We start from the raw sequence: 20517 nt of genomic DNA, 5'->3' as shown, positions 1-20517 counted from the left end.
CTCAATCTGATGAAGACCTCATTTCTCTATGGTTTGGTAGTACCCTTGGGTAGGGAAAATTTCACTGCTTGGTTAACATCAGTATTAGGAAATCACCTATTCCACTCCAGATATTAAATACATAATAATACTCATAACTGCCCTCCTTCTAGATATCATATCATCAGGCAGATGTTACACACAAAAAATATCTTCCTGTCAGAAATGATTTACAGCATTTCTCCTCAGATATCTTTTCTCCATCATCAAAACTAGTCCCAAGCAAAACAACTGTATCAAACTGTACCTTTCACTGAAGTAGTTCTCCTGTCCTCACTGATACGTTGCTCAGGCTTGATTACGGACAACAAATGCTCCAGCCTTCTGACTAATACTGATCCTCAGTACATTTTTGGATCTTTCTCTTTCCTTCATAACTTTATCAAATCTCTTGAGCAGTGACTTTTTTTTGTATTTTGCATGCAAGTCCTCGTCTATCTAAGCAGTTAAATTTGCTCCAGCAAACTGCTTTCTACTCAATCAAAATATACTGATGTTGCTCACACACAGCCCACTTCAGCCCTTATTATATAGAACACAAATTTGTCTCAGCCTAGCAAAAGTGTTTAGTCATATGCGTATATCTAACGTTCATGTAAATCCCTTACTGGTGTGGTGGTCTGGTGAAATTGAAGCAAAAGAACCTCTTCCTGCGCTCTGGCAGAGAACAGATCACTAGAAATACAAATCATTTTCCAACGCAAAAGATTAAAATAATTTTTTGTATACAAATTTAAAGCAGAGAGAATAATTATACAAACTCTAGTAAATTATTTCTGGGAAAGAAATATAGCCAGACTGATGGCTCCTAAGAATGTGTTAGGAAATGTAACATTTACCTCACAAGGCCCAGCACCAACAGTTTCAGCCACAGCACAGATTTCTGACTCATTCACAGTGATCTTCCCTTTGAGATATTGGTTGCATTTCTCATTTCCCAAAATAAACAGGTTTGCTACCCGGAGAAGGCCATCATAATTAATTACTAGGATTGAAAAGAGAATGAAAACTTTATTCTGCTTTAGGGGGAAAAAAATATTTGAAGATGCAGTCTGGATAAACTTGCTCATGTAACTTCACTTATTGTACTTTTTCACCAGTACTCATATTTTTGTCCATCCTCACTGTTATCATGCATTTGTCTTTTGGATTTCTTATATTTGCTACAAATGAGATTTGCAAGAAATTTTTTTTTGGTGCACATGTCTGTTCAGTTCTCTGAGAATATCTGGAGAAGTTTTTTGTATTACAAAGGGCAAGGTTACTGGCTTTACTCTACAGTTCACCATCAACTTGCCCTGTCACGTCACAGAAATCAGAAAAAGTGAGCGTGAGAATGTTGTCACTACCATCAGCAGAGTGAGGATTTTGCTCCCTGCCTTAAACATGAGTTAATGTGTACCAGTGCCATGGCCTAGGGAAGGACGTCTGACTTGAAAAATACTGCATCGGAGCGGAGTTTTGCTCGTTCTGTGCTGGCTCAGCTACACTGAATGACTTTGTGCCTGCAAGGGCAGAGCCACAGCTTTGTGCAATCTCCATTCATCAGTGTGAAGGTCAGGAAGCAGGAGCCCTGTGGAGCTTGCTCTTGTTCTACATGTCGAAAGACAAGTCTGTACAAGCTGCGAAGACAAATAAAGGGCCTGGACCTGCCCATTCTCTGCACACCCATCAAAAGAAAATGCCAAGCTTGCCCTCCACTGACTTGTTATCCTGTTTTCTTGAAAAAATAGATGTAACACTTCTTTCTTCCCTGACTAGAATGCTGTGAGCATTATGTTAAGTAGTGCATAAAATACAGTACAGAGTCTTTGGATGACAGATGTTATGTATTTACTGTATTACATAACTCCACAACATTGCAAATTCCTTATCAGTTCTCTTAAGCTAAGCTTTCCTGTGATGCTGCACCGTTTTCCAGCCCGACTTCCCTGTCCCCCCGACAGCCATTCCCCGCAGAAGATGGCTAACATGGCCACGCTGGGAACATCAAAGGCAGTCATCTGGGACAGGGCTGGTACAGATTACTTGCCACCCACAAAGAAATGCGGAGTAATGGTTACAAGGAAGAGAGCCCCAGAATTACAGTCTAGTTTCTGCTCTGCTTCCAGGACAGCGTGAGTAGGTTGCTGCTGCTTACTCAGGGTCTGTGGCAAAACGACATTCGAGCACAGTAATTATTGGAGTAATTATTGTCAACTGGCAGCTATTAACTTTATCATCAACACATAATTAGCCAGATATAGTATTTACCAGACTAAATAAATGTCTGTTCTCCCACATATTTGTATTTACTTCACACAAAACCTGTGTTTAATAAACATTACTGAGGTTGCAAAGTCAAGTACTCAAAAGTTAGGAAACGCCAGACTGAGGGCTGCCTGCGCTGCACACACTGTCTTTGTGTATGTTAATTATGTCTTTGATTACATGACTCTGTACTAGTTTTTCCACAGGCAACCTGCTTTGGGATACAGAAAGAGTCTGCTCAAGTAGATGAATCGGAATTTTTCAGAAAAGGGTTAGAACTCAGCAAAACAATTCTGCCAGACTTTTTAAACATGTAGAACAATTTTTTTCTCTAGTTCAGTCTTTGAAATGTTTGAATCATTTTGCCTGTCACTAAAAAAAAAAAAAAAAAGATGGGCTAGATAAAATATTTCATATTAAATAATTAGATAAAATGCTCAAGGATTTACAAAATTAGAAAAAAATTTGAAACTGCATTTTATAACAAAATGTGTTGGACAACCGTGGCACCAGGCAATACCAGCAGCCTCACCTATAATGACAAGAGGAAGTAAGCTGTCAAGGTATTCATTTAGTTTTTAAAAATAGTTTCTTACATCCAGTGTATCCCCATCCATAAACACTGCAACTAGTCTTCTCTGGAATGGTACATCCAGAAATGGGCAATCGGATTATTTCTACAAAATTTGTCAAAATGGCAGGTCTGAAAAGAGAAAACAAATAGTAGATATAATGGATTATACTTAAGCTTCTAAAATGTATTTTAAAAATGACATTAAATCTATTACAGACCACAGCAATTAAAAACTGTGCCAATTCTTTTCCTTTCTTTTCCATCTTTGAAGAATATGATGGATTCTTCTACCTATTTTTTGTGCTACAGCTGTTAACTGTCAAACGATTTCTTGAAATGCTGTCACCACTTTTATGCTATTTAACTTGGGTTTTTATCTTAAAAGTAAGTAATGATGGCATTCATTTAAATATATAGTTTTGCTAACATGGAGAAAGTTTGAAAGCTCATATATACACAAGGATCTCAGTTACAATTTGGTTCTTATTCTATAAATCAAAACCATATATTAGTCAATGTGTGTTGTTTTTTTAAAAAAAATAATAACCAAACCCAACAAAAAACCTCCCAACAAACCTAAACTCGGTTATCAAGAAAAAAAAAAGTTGGTATAATTTTTCAGAAGTAACATCTGTTTTCTGAGTAAGGTAGGTGAGCCTGCATTTCTGCATATATCACGTAAATTTTCTTACAATTGGAAGTTTACCCCATGGAGACATCATCTGCAGTATCAGACATAGTAGAGAGCTGAATTTGCAAATCTTATTTAGGAAGAATCATAGTCATCAGTTGAAAATCCTGGAATTGGCAATAACAGCTACTAACCTGCTAAGTTTCAACAAGACCAAATCTGACCCCACGGGGCCGTATACCAACTGGGAGATATTCAGAACTTGTCTGTGCCTCTCCTCTCCCTTTCCTTTGATATTATGGACTCCAAGCCAGGCTTTGTAGTCTTTTAAATCTTTATACCTAAATGAAGCAAAAGTGGTTAGGATTTTGCTGAGTGTATAAGAAAATAACTCAAAAAACTCTGCTTAATATGATTATGCTAGAAGATCTGAACTAATACTCTTCACCAGAAATGATTTTATGCTGCCAACTGTTATTCCAAAATCAACATGCTTGGATGTAAGGTTCTGGTCTGAAGCCACTACATAATTTTATCTTTAACTGTGACTAAAATCTAATTTTTTATTTTTTTTTTGTTTCCTAATAATATCCAAACATTTAGATCCTTGGACAGTATGAACCTTTGAACTTTTTGAGATTTGCCCAAGTTTTGTATTTTATTCTGTCCAGTTAAGCAGAAGCATGAGATTGTTTTCATAAAGAGGCAATTGTCTAATTAATATTAGACAATTGGAAAACATATTTATACTCTATGTAAAATAGCCAGAGCTCTTTTAGTTTAACAACAATAATAACAGAAAATACCAAGGTCCCACAGGACTTTTACATCAGAAAAGCAGAGTTAAAGCCAAACAGGAGGGAAAACTGCTGCATTTCAGTTGAAGAAGTGTTGTGCTGATAAGTTCCTGAAAATAGATGTATTTCAATATTGCAAAGCTACAGACAACTGTACCGAGAAGGGAAACACTGCCTTGCTGTTAGAACCCACTCTTCCTTTATCAAAGTGCCTCCACAGATATGCTTATTCCTGGCGGGGGGGAAAGAAGAAAAGGAAGAAAAGATTAAAATTAAAAAAAAGAGCTATAGTGATAGCTTCTACACAGTCAAAAACTTTAAAGAGTACTTTTGCTCCCCACGTATTTTTGCTGGTGAAAGGTGGCTGACTGACAGCCTGCAAAAACATGTCTCTGTCCTTTTGCTTTACAGTTTCAACATTTATAGTAGCATGACTTTGCAGACATTTACTCTAATGTGTATAAACCAGGAGGAAATAGAAATTCAGTTACTCTGTTCATTTAGCGGTTTCAAAGCTGAATTTATAATAAGAGACCTAATTAAAAAAAAAAAAAGAAAAAAACCAAAACAGACAAGCTAATTCTTTGTAATAGGAACCGGACTGAAACATTCAAACAAGTCCCCAAAGTGCCACCAGATGTAAACAACATTTGGTCATTATTCATGTAGGTATTATTCAAAGCATTGACCTCAAGGTGGAGAGTTCCTATTTGATTACCAGCCCTATGAGATTTCTGTCCCCACATACTTCGGTTGGAAACAATCTGCAATCTATGACATCCTACATGTGATTATAGAAAACCTGCAGCATAATAGATCAAGTAAAATTAAAGCAATTAAGCATGACAGTTCTTTCAAAAATAAAGACAACTGTGGAATGCAGATTAATTAGTTTCCTTCTTTGTGCCTCCAAAATCACATTTATTTTCTGCAGCTCTTTGGAAAGTGAATCAGAATTGTCAGCAATTTGGGAAAAGCTTAAAATCTCACAATTTATAAATTCAAATCACACAAATGTTCAAAGCTTTGCAAAGAACTGCTGGAAGGAGCCCAGACTCTATATAGAGTTCAAAGACAGCAGAATAACACAGATGCTTGCCTCCTTTTTTTTTCTTTTTTATTGTATTTTGGTTGAGGAACAAAATATCTGGTCCAAAAGGCTGGATTCTTTTTAAAACATAGATTCTTCCCAGTTTTATTATAAAAATGTCACAATCAGGATTATAAATGTGTTCTTGCATATTATGTTTGCATCACTAATTATCAAAAGGAATTTACAAGATTGCATCATCTGCTTTAGAAGATTGACGAGTACACATAGGAAGGTTAAGCTTCTTATTTAAGCATGGCACAAATCCAGAGCTGATTCCACAAAATAGATGAAATTCATCCAAATATACTTAAATATACCTTATAACAGAATCTGGATCAGATAATAAGAAAATATGTCATTGATTAATTTAACATTTATAGGTGGACCTTAGCTGCCAAATGTGAATACAAGTTTCTAAGTATCACTAACCCTTTACCATTCAGACATTGCAATTCCATTTTGAGGTGTACAGTTAGGTTTTTGCAGAAAGTCCTGAAGTCATGAAGATTTTCCTTCAGACAACATTCTATTTGCTTCCTTGGTAACAATACAAAATAAAACTACATTTTTATGCCCCCATGTAATACTTAAAAATATATTTTGCTGCTGGAGTATTCCAGGAATCTCTTTTTCATAAAGGAATCTGCAATCATCTAAGCACTGATCTGCTTAATGGAATTTTGTTGCATAGCACAAAATTCAGGTTCACCTACCTTAACATTAGTTATTTAAATTTTAGGCACCCAGATGTAATTCACCTTACGTGTCTAAAAGTTCTTCAAACACCAAGGCTGCTTAAAATAGTGGAAAGATAAACTTTTCCAGAGAGTGATTGAGCCCATCTGTTTAGTTATTTAGTGTAGGAATAGAGTGATGTTCCTCTAGAAATATCTTTATGGACCATCCACTAGACTTCCAGAAAGGTTTAGTTCTGATTGGATCTCCTAAGATGCAAAGATCACAAAGGATAGGAAGAACCTCCAGAATTTCTGTAGCAATGAAGCAATGTAGAAAACAGACCTTTTATCTTTTCATTTCCTCCAATTTTTCATTTAAGACCTATTTTACAACATGATTTTAAAAGAAGTGGTGACCTTATAGAATTGAGCTGTACTTTTATTTTCATGATAGAAGATGCAGGGCTGCTGTATGAGATGTATCTCCTGTTATAAATTAATGATTCACACTTCCAACTGGTGAGTTATGAACCAGAGTAATGAACGCAGGGAACAGTAATTCTGTGTTCTGGCTTTTACACAGTAGCAAAGTAAGATCTGCCATAATGTAACACACATTTCCAGCTGTACATGTTAGGGTCTTGTTTTACAGAATGAAAAGGATTTCCTTTTATATATATATATATATATATTATTTTTAATACAGAATACATTTCAGTTGCATGCAATGATATGAGTAGAAAGCTAAATTTGACACGGGTATAAATCCTGAATCCAAAACTTCACAAGTAAATGCACTGCTGTTAAAGTGAAAATATTGATTTGAAACTCTTTTTTTTTTTTTTTTTTTTTTTTTTGTGGAGCAGTCTCTAAAATAAACAGTTTAATGCTGGATGCTAAGCCAATGTTATGAAAAGGTCTGCAGTAGCTAATCGAAAGAGCAGAATGCTATAAATGCTTTACAAGCTCATGTGTGTAAGTTAGTAATAATGAACATATAAACATTTCACTGATGGCATGAATAGTATGGAATCTCCTGATGTTCCAGGAATACTGATTTTCTGCTTATACAGGATTTAACTGCAATCTAGAAGCATTCTTATTAAGGTCAACATTTTCTACAGTTCCAAACAAAGATCTTAGTAGATGTATTTCTAATCAAAGTGATAGTTACCTGTATGTCAAACTAACCACCCATCCTTCGTTAGTTTGTGTTGGGATTCCATTTACAACTCTCAAATGTTTTGTTGAGGCACAAGGAATGGCAGTATCTGAAAGCAGGTCCAGAGATCACATTTTACTAAAAACAGCGGTAGGAAACCTGTACAGTTGCACATAAGGACCACAAGAAGGTCAATATTTATTATGGATAATAGCGCTTTCCTGCGCTACTGAAATATATTTCTAGAGCATCGAAACTAATTCAGTGAAGCTGGGTCAATCTATATAAATATTCATAGGGAATATAAAATACATATATTTAAATGGGTTTATTGTGGAGATTTACATAGTTATAAAGCAAACATTGAAAATCATTACCGTATCTCACCACCGGCAAGACAGGACAGTGAGAATAGATAAAGCAGTATAATAAATCTATTCTACATTTTCCTTTTGTAAAAGCAATTTTTCCCAAGCTGTATGTATTTTTGTGTCTTTAACTGATCTTTCTCTTGCTTCCCAATCGTTAAGAAATGGCTAGTCTTACAGGATACCATACATGCACCGCACAGTACATCTGCAAACTTACCATCCAAGCTGGTTGTAGTAGGAGTGGTATCACCTTCACCTAGACAGACACATAAGATATCCATAATACAAATTTAAAACACATCTAAAAACTGAATAGAGTAAAAAGAAACAGCAAGTGGCATATTGTTAATTGTAATGGTTCACAAATTTTTAAACTTCAATTATTTCTTTAATACTCTGCAAAAGCACAGTTTGGTAAGGATTAACAAGAAGGCAGAATTTCATTCCAATGAAACAAGAATTAAACATTTTGCAACAGGAGTTTCAAGCATTTTTCTTCTTGGCTGAATCCTGAATACATCAGGCTATGTATCAGGTTCAATTTACATGTTTCATTGGAAAAAGCAAATGCTGAAAAATGAAGTGACTTTTCTATAAGCTTTCAGGAACCATAGAAGCCATGTGATTAAATCCAAATCAGACTTAATGAAAATTTCGAATTTCCTTAAAAACCTTTGAAACTTTTAAAGTCCTTTTATGTTGCTATCAGCAAAAACTTATCCTTATCAAAACGTGTTCCCCAAAATCTGGTTTGGTTCTTCCAAGTCAAAATACAGTTACAACAAGGTTTCTTAAACTTGGTTCAAAATTTTTGCCTTCAGTGATGTCTGCAGAGTGACCCAGCATTATGAGCTAGAGGTACAGGTGTAGCTACTGAAAATTTGCACAGGCAAAATTTCAACAGTCTCATCCAACTAGATTTCCATCATTAAGCAAATACAGATATATATATATATAAAGGTATACAGCTCTAGACATAGTGAAATTCCCATGTGTATGTGTACACATATGTGTATGTGTGTGCATATGTATATATGTATGTACGTATGTATACATATAAACACAGAGAGTGCAGTTTGAAGAGACCAGTTAAAGGCACCAAGTACACTTGGGAATTGCCAGCAGTTTTTCTGTACTGGTTAAGCTGGTTATCGGTACCTGAGTGAGCTACTAGCAGTTTAATACTAGTCCACACAAGTTACAACTGTAAACCAGACATATTCCAGCTCTGCAGTTTGATTCCAGAAATCATAATACTCACCATTGCCATATACCCTACGAATGCTTGCTGTGAATATTTCCTTAGGGATTCATAGGTCCAGATAATGAACTCAGAGTGAATAATGTTTATATTTCTTCAGCTGTTGTTCTCTATCTACACTGGCACAAATAACCTTTTGTACAGTTTGTTTACTCTTCACATAGATGCCAAAATACCACCTGAGACTTCAAATATCACCTCTTAGACATGCTGCAGTTCAGACTATAAGGAAATGCAGCAGATTGCTGCTAGGAATGAATACAACGTTATCCTTAACCTCTAGAGATCACAGACAGGCATTCAAAAGCCTGATTTACCATTTAAATGTTCTCCCAGGATATACAGCACAGTGATTCAGAAATAAGAACTGAAGAGAAAAATTTTGAACATAAGCGTGAATTGCACATTTTTCAGCATAAATCTATCTTTTTCCACTTAATGTCAGTTTATTACTGAATTCCCTAGGGTTTTTAATTTTGTTTATTTAAGCTAGTTAGATTGTAACACGCAACTTCGGAGGAGTGATGTTCCTAATTCTTGCCAGGAGTTAAATCACCTCATAAACATCCAAAAGCAGAATCCAATCTATACAGCACATATACACTTCAGCATATATACAGCGAGTTATCCTAACTTTACAAACAAATACAGATCACACAAAGAGACTATGAAGCTTGTAGCACAGAAGATAACTGTCCCTGGGTTTCTTGAGGCCACAGCCAGCATTCTGACCACTAGACAATTCTTTGTCTCCATCCAGCCCTCATTCAATAGCTGGATCTGTTGGAAAATGTTTGACCATTTGTAATAGCCCTTTTATGCTCCTGCTGCATAAATAAGCCTTGAAATCTCCAAGCTGGTCAAGGAAAAGGACCCCTTGTTCATATATTGCACAAGCAGCTTCTGTGCGTTCCTTCTCAGTCATGCACAACTGATTCTTGATAGAATTACACATTTTCTGCTGCCACAAGTGACAACAGAAAGGTATGCATATGCATGTGACACCATGGCTTCACTGGGACTGCACAGTTGACAATGCCTGAGGCATACCAAATACTCACATCGAGAAATAGGGCAGTAATCCCAGGGAACAAGAGGATCATCTGTGTAACACCAGGGACCATGAAAATCATCATCTGGATTGCGGCAATAGTTTTTCTTCAGTTTACTAACATCTGGTTCTCTGAATATTTGTATATGCCTACAGGGAAAAAAAATTCAAAGTGCTGAAAAGCTTTATACTATAGCCCAAATTTTCAAAGGTTAAATGTTGCTTTGCTCCACATTGTAATATTAGCTGATTGAGAAGCCTACAGGTCAGGGTTTAGGGCTGGTTAAAATCAAAGGGAAGATGAGACCCAAATATTTGCTCAAATTGGGTCCAAGTTTCCTCTGGTTGGTATTTTAAGCACTGTGTCCACCAGGCAGCTGGGAGGTTTATACATCTCCCGCTTGAGCTAAAATCCCTGGGTACCCATAGGAGGGATCGTTACACTGATTAGAAGAGCATCTGCCTTGCCCTCAGCAAATCTGCAGACCTCTCTGCGAGCACAGGTACCTTCTCCCTGCAGAGTAACAGTAAGCACCAGGGAGCACTGAATCTGCACAGAAAGCTGAATGTTAGGCAAAGGACAGGCAAAGACAAGAAGTTAGCAAGACCGAGCAGCAGGGGAGGAGAAGGATGAATGGCTCAGACAAACTGCAGTGATAGGTCCCCTAAGTTGCAAACCTACATGAGGCATTTTAAAGGTGAAATTTTGGGGTGACAATCTGAAGCAGAGAAAGCTGTTTATTTCTGGCGTGTCAGACAGAAGCATACAGGCTTCCTAAGTTACAGCTGCACTGTTCTTTTAGTTCATAACCAACCATGCGTGCTGCTTCTAGCACACCCATAACCAGAGTAACTGCTGAAGTGAGAAAGAGAACATCCCAAAGAAGTTCCCAGATGGAAAATTTGTGGGAGTAAGAGAAGAAAGTCTGATCTGTGCTCAAGATTATACGAATGCAATTACATCAGGCATCCAGTAGGTTCAAGCTGTCTCATTCACAGCTAACTAAAAGCTCATCAGAGCTTTCAGAAATCATGATCTTAAACCTCAGCCTCCCTTACACTGGAATATGTATGCTGTCTCTGACCCCGTACAGGGAAATCCACATGTAGACCAGTTGGTGATTCCAGACAGTGCCACTGGAGTCTGCCTTTTGCAATACAGCTTCCTCAGAGGCTCGTTTACTGACTTACATGCTTCCACCTGATTGACCATCAGGTCAGCAGCAGGAATCAGGGACAGTCAAATTCAAGAGGGCAATGGCTAATATGTGGGGCACTATGAAAGTGGTGACCATGAACAAGTACCAAAGGTAAAATAGACATAATCACATCGACTTCAGAAACTAAAGGAAAACAAAGGGAAAACTGTTTTGATCTGGGCCACTAACGTGCCTGTCTCATACACAGCAAAATTTTTGATGAATCTCTGTCTTTGTGCATTATCTGAAAGTCATTGTTCTTGTTACTCCTGAAATTCATTAATCTACAGTTCTGAACACGCAGAGACAACACTGAGGATCCTGGCATGACTGAAAAAGCCTTGAAAACTCACAACTTCTTTTGTGCTTACTGCTGATTCATTTTTATCTTAACAAATAAATTAAAAGTAACTTGCCATTTCCACTACTTGAATATGAAGCCAAAGTGATGATAAACAACAGAAACTATAAGTCGCTTTAATGGCATTTGATGTCAGTGTCATTAGATGATAGACTCATGATTCAATTTCAGGTTGCAAGGGACTTCAGGTGGTTTCAAGACCAACCTCTTGCTTGAAGCAGCATAAGCTATGTGATCAGATTGATGAGATAACCATTTCCTGCTTTATTCCTGCTATCCTCCCGTAGAACAAAACTTTAAAGGACAAAGATGGGGTAAACCAGGCCAGTAAACTAAACACTAAGAAACATCCCAAAGCCTGCAATTAATGGTTAGTCTGAACAAAGACATGTTGTGTAATATATTTAAACACCAAGAGAGGAAAAAAAAAAAAAAAAAGATACTAAAGCTCCAGGGCATAAGGGGCTATTTTAGAATCACTACAGAAGAAAGAGAGATGCCATCTGGAGGCAGTATTTATTCAGGACTCACTGAACCATCTCTTTCTGTTTCGTATGTACACACCTACGTAAATCTTCAATATTCTTGTCCCATGTGGAGCAAGTTAGCCCAAATCTTGTCTTGGATAGATTCCCCATGTAACTCTTGCCATTGCCACGATAACAATCTGAATAAGAATGTTGAGACAAAAAGAAGTGAAGGGTGATTGTGCAACATTGAAAAGAAAACTCTTCCTTTCCATCAGTAATCCAAATAATTAAAGACAAGTGTTATATTTAGCAAACACTATACAATATAAATCAGACAGCTGTACAAATCAGATCAGAAAGAAAATGGGAGAAAGTTTTCAAATTTAGATACATAATCTCCTGCTTGAGGCCTTCACCCTCAACACAACAGCATTTTAAATTTTGTCTTATTTAGATAAACTGGGAAAATTTCTTTCATAAATAGTTAGCTTATGGTTAATTTAGAAGTGTCGCACAGAATATTCTAAAAGTTGTCAGGAGCTGTTTTATACAAAACAAAGTAAATATGCCCCTTTAATCCTCCCTCCTCAAAACCCACTCTGAGCCTATTTGAAGCAACTTACCTTTGTGTAGATTCTGAATACTGGCAACAGAATATAATTCTAGATTTGAGTTCTGCCTTGGCAAAATCAAAAAATCAACATGACTCTAATTTTAATGTAATTCAAAAACTTGCCTGCTCAATCTAGCAGAAGTCATGTTTAATTCATAAGCTTTTAGCACAAGCCTTTTTGAAACTTTTCAAGAGGATTGTTTAAAATGATCACTACTATAAAGACTTTTTGTATGAAACATTTCATTTCATATTCAGCAGTATTTTTACTTTTTGATAATTGATACTTTACAAAAAACACAGAATGAAAGTCAAAGTTTAATCCGTGCTCTAACAGAACTCTTGCAACTGCAACTCTTTCAAATTTTAAGAGAAAAAATGGCTAAAATTTAAAGATGGAAATCTTAATGCAGCTTGATGTAGGGTCGTAGGTCTGAGGTCTTAGCCTCAGTTTATGCTATGATTGACATCAGTTCTCAGGATGCAACAATACTCCTTAGAGTAATATGAGACCTCATGGGAAAAACAACATTTGCCTGAAGACTCAGAGTGGACTTCGCAGGCAGAGGTAACAGCTTGAAGCTCAGAGGCTATATGGGAAGTCCCACATGGGTTTTTTCAGCTCAACTCCTTTTAGACAAAGGGCTATATGGGAAAAAAAATAAATTGCTTTTAGTATCCTCATATGCAATTATAAAAAGACTGTGAACCAAAGAAATCATCTCAGCTCTGGAAAAAGGCCTTTCAAATTAAGAAAGGTAAGACAGTGGAGCAAATCTCCAGCTAATATAAAGTGACATGCAGATTTACCTTGTCTAAAAATCAGATCCAGCAGAAAATCATTGCTGCAGCTTTCCCTGCTAGAATTGAAAGGTGAACTAAGAAATGAATCTCATTTACACCATGATGAATCCCAAGTATGCAAATGAAGCCAAAGCGGAACTACACAGGTGTAATACAGATATACTGAGACCAACTTCTCCAGTTTTCAGGCCTGCCTATCTGCCGTTCGGAAGAGTGCAGCGTTCACTTAAAATCACGTTATTGCCTTTCCCTCTGTTACCTTGTTCATTTGATACATCGCACTTAGGAATCTGGGAGCAATAACCGATCCGGATGTTTGGGTCAGTAGTAAAACACCAGGGTGATTCGGATCCATCTGGATTTCGGCAGTAGTTCTCCCTCAAATCCCTATAAAAATAAATATGTTAGCTCACAGCAGGGATAACCTAAACCCACTGATGCATTCTATCGCTTTTTATTATGAATTAGCGATAATACAGGCTCCTTAAGGTCTGTACATTACTGATCAGTGTCAAGTGCAAGGAGATGAGGAGCCAGTAAGAATACAGAGTCCAGAAAGATATAGTAATTGTAATGAGAATATGGTTATGGGAATTCATTTTCAGTGGACCTATGTTTTGACTGGATATAAGATTTCATTTGAGATCAACAATATTTTCAATATAGCTTATTTTTATTCAGGAATCTCCATCAAAATTTGCATGCAGGCTGACATTGGATACACCTGCAATCCATTACAAGTGCTTTTAAATACAAACATTACCAAAATGCTTAAAATTCCCTGTACTTTGAATAGTTCTGCTAAGTTTAGAGAAAGAGTCCTGTAGACTGTCAGTGATTCATTTAAGAAACTGAATCTTGGCCTATAAAAAAAAGTATGTTGAAATTCTATACAGCTGTTACCTTTAAAGTAAAAGCTAGCCACAAGGGAACATCTTTAAATGTCTCTCACAGCTTCATGAGATAGTCAAACCTCTTAAATGTGAGTTTTATTTTCCCATCTCCTGACAGTTGTTGCCATGTTCTGTGCATCTCCATATTTCACTGTGTTTTACTGTCTGCAGCACTTACTGATAAGTGGGCCCGTACTATGGAAAGACTGGGCCTAGTACTGTAATTCTTACTTATGTGAGTTTTGAACGGTCGTACCAGCGGTTCTGTTGATATTACTCAAGCTATTGGCCTCAACAGCCACTGCGCCCTCAAGCACCAGTTGAATAAGCAGTCCTAACATCGTTAGCCCCTTTACACTGATAGGAACATGGTTAAAACTGCACCAGGGCCAAATCCTGCACCAGCGTTACAGAGGTACAGACCAAATTGGTTTTGGTGGTGGTTTGTCTGAGAAAAACCTGCGGGATCAGGCTCGAGCACTGGTAAGTTCCAGGTAAATTCAAGGCGGTCCTGAGGCTGACAGAGGAGGCTCAGGGTCAGTCCTGGTTTATATTATGATGATGACTGTTATATTTTCAGTAATGTGTTACAATGCACGGTATTTGATCAATAAACTGAACAATAGCAGTGAAAGGATTAAGGCAACAAACCTAACTGTTTTGCTCAAACAAGCTGTTGTTGGAGACATAATCCGGACTCAGACTGGAATCTTTTCTTTACCTTGAAAGATTTACACTATTAAATTCCAGCAGAAGCCCAGATTGATATTTAGCCATCAGTAAAGTAGTACAAACTGGGCTTTGGGTCCATGCAGATAAGCTAGGTTTCCTCTATGCTCAGTGAAAAAAGGGCTGAAAGAGCATGATTAAGGTAACTGCCTGAAATAAGTAGATTTTCCCCACTTGGGGAGTTTATGAACTGTACAGAAAGTTAGATGACCAGTGGTCCTTCAGGTAAAAGAAGTCCTATTCATGCAAGTACATTTAATCATGAGGCAGAAAAAGGATTTAAAAGATGGAAAATAAGTTTTGTCAAATATTATAAATGTCAAGTATTGCCGAGGAGATTACACTTAGGTAACATTTAGGACATATTAAGTTAAAGTCAGTAACCAAACTGCAAAAAAGTACTTACCTCCATGAAAGAAAAACAATAGTAATGTACCAGCACTATTGGGATTCAGGTCCCAGTCTGGAAAACATCCATACACTTCACAATCAATTAAGTTGGTGAATTCGTGCTTGAAGAAAAAGTTCATAAAAACCTCTATAGTTTAACACAGGTTGATCTAGAACTAATATCTTGAGATCTGAAGAACTGATTTTCCCATTGAACATGGGAACTAGTTTTCAGCATCAGCAAGTAGAGTGAATGCATCAGGTCCCAGAGCAGGGACAGAGATCCTATGGACTGCTTTGATGGTATAAATTTCTAAACATTTGCAAACCAAGCTCGTTTCCCACTGCAGTAATACCCACATGTCTACTCACTTGCACTTGAAGTTCTCGGGAGTGATGTTGTGCTGGTGAGGAAACTGGGAGTCCCACCGCTGGCACTGGATCCCGCTCCATATGGTGTTGACCGTGCCACGGTAACCCTCACCCTGACCCTGAATGCACGCTGACGTCTCAGCTGCTGCCTCCGTGCTGTTCACGACGCTTTCATCTGCAGAGCCAGAGAAGAAGTGCTGTTTCATTTTCTCAACTGAGCCTGGCTCAGGATGTCAGGTTTGAACTCTACATTGCAGTTCAAATTGTGGTAATTGGAGTTCTTTGGTGAAATTCCCAATCTGATGTCTTTTACAGAATAAATTTCACATTCACAACATCCATGAAATTGAAATAGGTGTTAGACCTTATGCTAGTTTGTCTGCTTGCAGGCAAAGAGCTTTTGTTTAGTGAGACACCTGGCCTATGCTATATCATTGAAGGTCAGGAGATATTCTTGGTTACACTTTCCAGTTCAGCAAATATTTTCTCATTTGCTTAGCTTTACAAAACTGAGTGACCACCCATGTGCACACTGTTAAACATGTTAATACATGTTTGCAGGATTAAAACTCCATTGGTTTTCTCCAAACAATTCCCAGAATATCAAGTCACAGGAAAAAAAAAAAAAGCAGATTAAAAAAAAAAAAAAGATAAATCCTAGTGTAAAATAATGTGCTAAATCCTCCTTGAAGCTTCTCTTTTTATGCCTCATATAGTTACAGCTAAAAAAAAGCAGCCCAACTTTTGGAAATCAAAGATCAGTATTCTCTACAGAGAGACAAATGTTTTAAAGACCAACAAATTCATCAGACTCAAGATCTTTTACAGATGTTGATATTCTCTGCATTCACCCTGGTGTGGGCTGTCTTGAACTAAATTCAGAAAAACTGGGTTTTTTTAAATGACTCATTCATGTAACTTGAAAGTCTCTTTTTATTTCTTATGCAATTTTCATAATTGCAAATTAATTGCACAGATATTGCATCAGATATATACAAAGTAGTACAAAACTAAATACACTACAATAAGAACAACACTTCTACAATGTCCCAAAAAGCTCCCAACACACTATTTTTGTAAGTAACTGGCCATCTGTTGATAATTGCTATTGTTCACAAGACTAATTTTATTAATTACCTTTTAAAAAGTATTAGTTGCCAGCAATGAGTATATTAATAAAGTTTTAAAATTAGTTTTCTTCAAATGGTCCAGTGATTAGAACAATATTTGTGTGTTACTCATAATATAGTTCATTCCTGGTAACTTCAGCCAGTTCTATGAACTTGCAGAGAATACGGATCTTAAGGAAACCAAATGTCATAACAGATGGGTTTGGCTGATTTGCTGTCTAATCTTCTACATTAAAGATCACTTCCCTGTCAGATGATAACATCAAGTTTTGCAGTTGAATTATACATTTCTCCGTGCTGGAGAAAATTTCCCTTTTTCTCTTTATCTGGTTGATATTTTTACATCAGTGTTTCACAGTCAAATGAGTTTCCTGTCCTTCCTTTGCACGTTGTCTGCAAAGATTGTCCTGTTTCATTGGGATTGTGAGATCCAAGCTCATTCCAAAGTCAAAAAGACATTGCACTACAAGTATCACGAGAAGGCTTCTGCAGGCTGACAAATGCACCCTTTCTGGTGGATTCATCAAACAGGCTTGCAGTTAGTAACTATATTTTTAATCATTATTATTCAATTCATAAGTAATTGGACAACAAAAAGACAAATTTGGACATCTAATAGAAAGACATAGCTGCATATTTCATGTTTCCATCATCACTAATATATGAAAACAAACTGGAATTATATTCTAAGATAGCTCCTAAACTGTTGGATTGGACATTGCTGTGCCACATTCAAATATAGATTAGTCTTTTAAAAAAATTTATGCAACGCTTTTATTATAAATGAAAGAGATGTGGTGTACAATTTGGAAGAGAAAAAGTTACACACCATGATAAATTTCAGCATATATATGGCATCCTGGCTGCATAATATTTCCTAAGTAAATCAATAAATTACAACTATATAACTCTAGCAAAAAGTCTTCTTAAATAATAGAAACAATGCATAAAAATTCAACCTAATACAAGCTATTACACAGACATTTATACACAAGAAGTTACTATTTCAACTGTAATGAACTGTATAGTACACCTACTCTGTACTCAGTCCTACTAGGGAAAAAAGTAATTAGGTTGGCGTTTATTTATCTTTGTGTGTTTTGTTGTTGTTGTTGTTTTAAATCACAACCCTGAAATGACATAACTAATGCATCAGTTTAAGCAAGGCCATAGAGCTGTTTTGCAAAGCGTTCCTTTTTATTTACCTACAGATACACAGCTCACTGCTAAACCTTACACTACGTGTCTGTACAGTGACCTCTATCTGTAGATCAGATTTTACAACAATTTGCCCATGTCAAAATGTTCTGTTTAAAGGAACCAAACAAGCTTAACTTTCACATTGTCATGAATATTTGCACAGCCAAGCCTCTCCTGGAAAGACTTACATTATAATGGCTAAGAGATAAATTATTTCAAAATCTGCAATGTGTGATGGATTAGCTGCTGCTACTACTTTGTGGCAGCTCTCAATAAGAATTCTAGTGATGAAGAGGATCACTAAAATATCTTTATTTGAATTAACAAAGCAATTCTATAATTCCAAAAGGTCCACAGAACTCTCCCCAAACTCTTTTTACTGTACCACCTGCATTTCCTACAAATGTCTCATTTTCAAACATGAAAAATGAGACCCAAAGATATTTCTGAAACTTTATTCTGAAATTATGAAGGCTTGTGCCTTCAGAAGCAACCTCTTCCGTTGTTGTGGTTTAACCTGGCAGGCAGCTGGACACCACACAGAACTTCACTCGCCTCCCCACCCCCCTCCACAGTGGGATGGGGGAGAGACTCACAAAAAGAGGAAAAAAAAAAAGTAAAACTCATGGGTTGAGATAAAGACAGTTTAATAGGACAGAAAAGGAAGGGAAAATAATAAAATTAATAATTAATAATAATAGAATACACAAGCAATGCACAATACAATTGTGCACCACCCACTGACCAATGCCCACTCAGTCCCCGAGCCATGGTGGCCCCCAGCCAGCTTCCCCCAAGTTTGTACACTGACCATGACGTCATATGGCTGCGTCCCCTCCCAGCTTCTTGGGCACTGCCAGCCAACCTGCTGGCAGGGCAGTATGATAAGCTGAAAAACCTTGACTTAGTGTAAACACTGCTTAGCAACAATTAAAGCTTCAGTGTGTTATCAACATTATTCTCGTCCTAAACCAAAACACGATACTACCAGCTACTAGGAAAAAAATCAACTCTATCCCAGCCAAAACCAGAACACCCATTCTGTTTTTCAGAGAAAGCTCAAAAAGTATCTAAAAAGGCTCAAGAAATCCTTCATTCAGCTGGTGATTTCCACAAACAGGCACTATGGGAACAGTCTCCCTGTTCATGCGACCGAAAGCTGGGCTGGATGCGCGCAGGGGCATGCGACAGCTTGTACAGTGGTGCCTGCCTCACCGGATGTTACAGAGGTGCTCTGCAGACCAGAAGGCAGTTGCCAAACTTTAAGAAGTGCTGAGATTGTCCAAGCCTACAACTTAAATAGTCATCTCCATTCAGTACTGGTCTTATTCTTGAGGCTAATTACTCTTGTCACCCACATAGCCAATCATCTAAAGTTTAATAACTGACCATGAACATCAGAAGTGCAGAGCACTGCTGAAAGAGTCCTGAGACCACAGTCACCAGTCCTCTTACAAGGTGGAAACAAGATGAAGCTAAATATCAATAAGGCTGAATTCCCATCCTTATCCTACCAATTCCTCTAAAATATAAATTGAGACCTGCAACTCCAAGGGCTTGTTCCAATAAGAAAGCCATTATGAATTAAGTTAGAAGATGAATTTAAGTGCAATAAGCAACCCTTACTGTGCAGGCAGGTACTTTAATTTCATATTAGAAGTATCTTTTTTTCTTTTGTTCCAGGTCAGCTTTTAATAATTCTGAACTGAGATAAAAAGTATAGTTAAAGGAAGATCACACAAAATATCACCTTATAAAAGACTAGTTATGAATTATTAATTAAATATCACTTCTTATTCCTGTATGAAACTTCATTTTGAACAGAAGAATTTGGTAACTGTCTAGCAGCATTTTGCTACTTTTGAACTGTGTTGTAATTTTTTTTTTTTGGTATTCTTGATGTCTCAAATTAACTATGTAATTCAGACAGCTACTTGAGGATTTCCTGTTAGTAGTATTTCCACCTTCATGTGTTCACTCTGAAGTCCCTAAACAAACTGCAATCATGCAAAAGATTCCTTTTATCCATAAAACCCTCCTGACTTTGATACTTTAAAATACATAACTTTATTAATAAAGGGCCAGCTCATGCATTCATAGATGCTTAAGTAAAGAGATGAAACATTATCCAGAGCTTCATGTGTAAAGCCACAGATAGTCTTCTAAGTTCTGGTTCTCACAGTAATGCCAGCATGAGGGAATCAGCAGGGGCCTTGAGTCATTCTACAGCTGAAGTAACCGCTTCGAGTACTATTTCTGTCTTTAATCCCAATGACCCAGAAGAAAATCCTGCGCAAATTGTAGGTCAATAGTGAAACTCCTACTGACTTAAAAGAAGGTAGGGATTTTGCTGGAGTATTCATGTTCTTTCATGGTAAGACTATCTATGTATTTTTGGAAAAAGATATAGTTGGAAAAGGAGCAGAGTCCTAAATTACCTCATCAGGAAA

General features: G+C 37.0%; 1 protein-coding gene across 5 annotated transcripts in view; it reads right to left on the bottom strand.

The window, feature by feature from the left end:
• The window catches only part of HGF (hepatocyte growth factor), a 62100-nt gene that overhangs the window by 5456 nt on the left and 36127 nt on the right, over positions 1-20517 (bottom strand). For 4 of the 5 annotated variants that reach the window (XM_054802986.1, XM_054802975.1, XM_054802995.1 and 1 more), the window contains 10 exons: positions 15738-15912; positions 13613-13740; positions 12031-12133; positions 9917-10056; positions 7812-7850; positions 7236-7332; positions 4449-4523; positions 3689-3835; positions 2886-2992; positions 879-1024 (listed from right to left, as the gene is read on the bottom strand). In XM_054802986.1, coding sequence (XP_054658961.1) covers positions 879-1024; positions 2886-2992; positions 3689-3835; positions 4449-4523; positions 7236-7332; positions 7812-7850; positions 9917-10056; positions 12031-12133; positions 13613-13740; positions 15738-15912 — 1157 coding nt within the window. The remainder of the gene's footprint in view (positions 1-878; positions 1025-2885; positions 2993-3688; positions 3836-4448; positions 4524-7235; positions 7333-7811; positions 7851-9916; positions 10057-12030; positions 12134-13612; positions 13741-15737; positions 15913-20517) is intronic. The other variant, XM_054803002.1, reaches the window with a different exon arrangement.

The sequence above is a fragment of the Grus americana genome, chromosome 1 (genome assembly GCF_028858705.1).
Source record: "Grus americana isolate bGruAme1 chromosome 1, bGruAme1.mat, whole genome shotgun sequence".
NCBI classification, from domain to species: domain Eukaryota; kingdom Metazoa; phylum Chordata; class Aves; order Gruiformes; family Gruidae; genus Grus; species Grus americana.
Note: the sequence above shows the minus strand (reverse complement) of the source record. Positions and strands in the feature narration are given on the sequence as shown.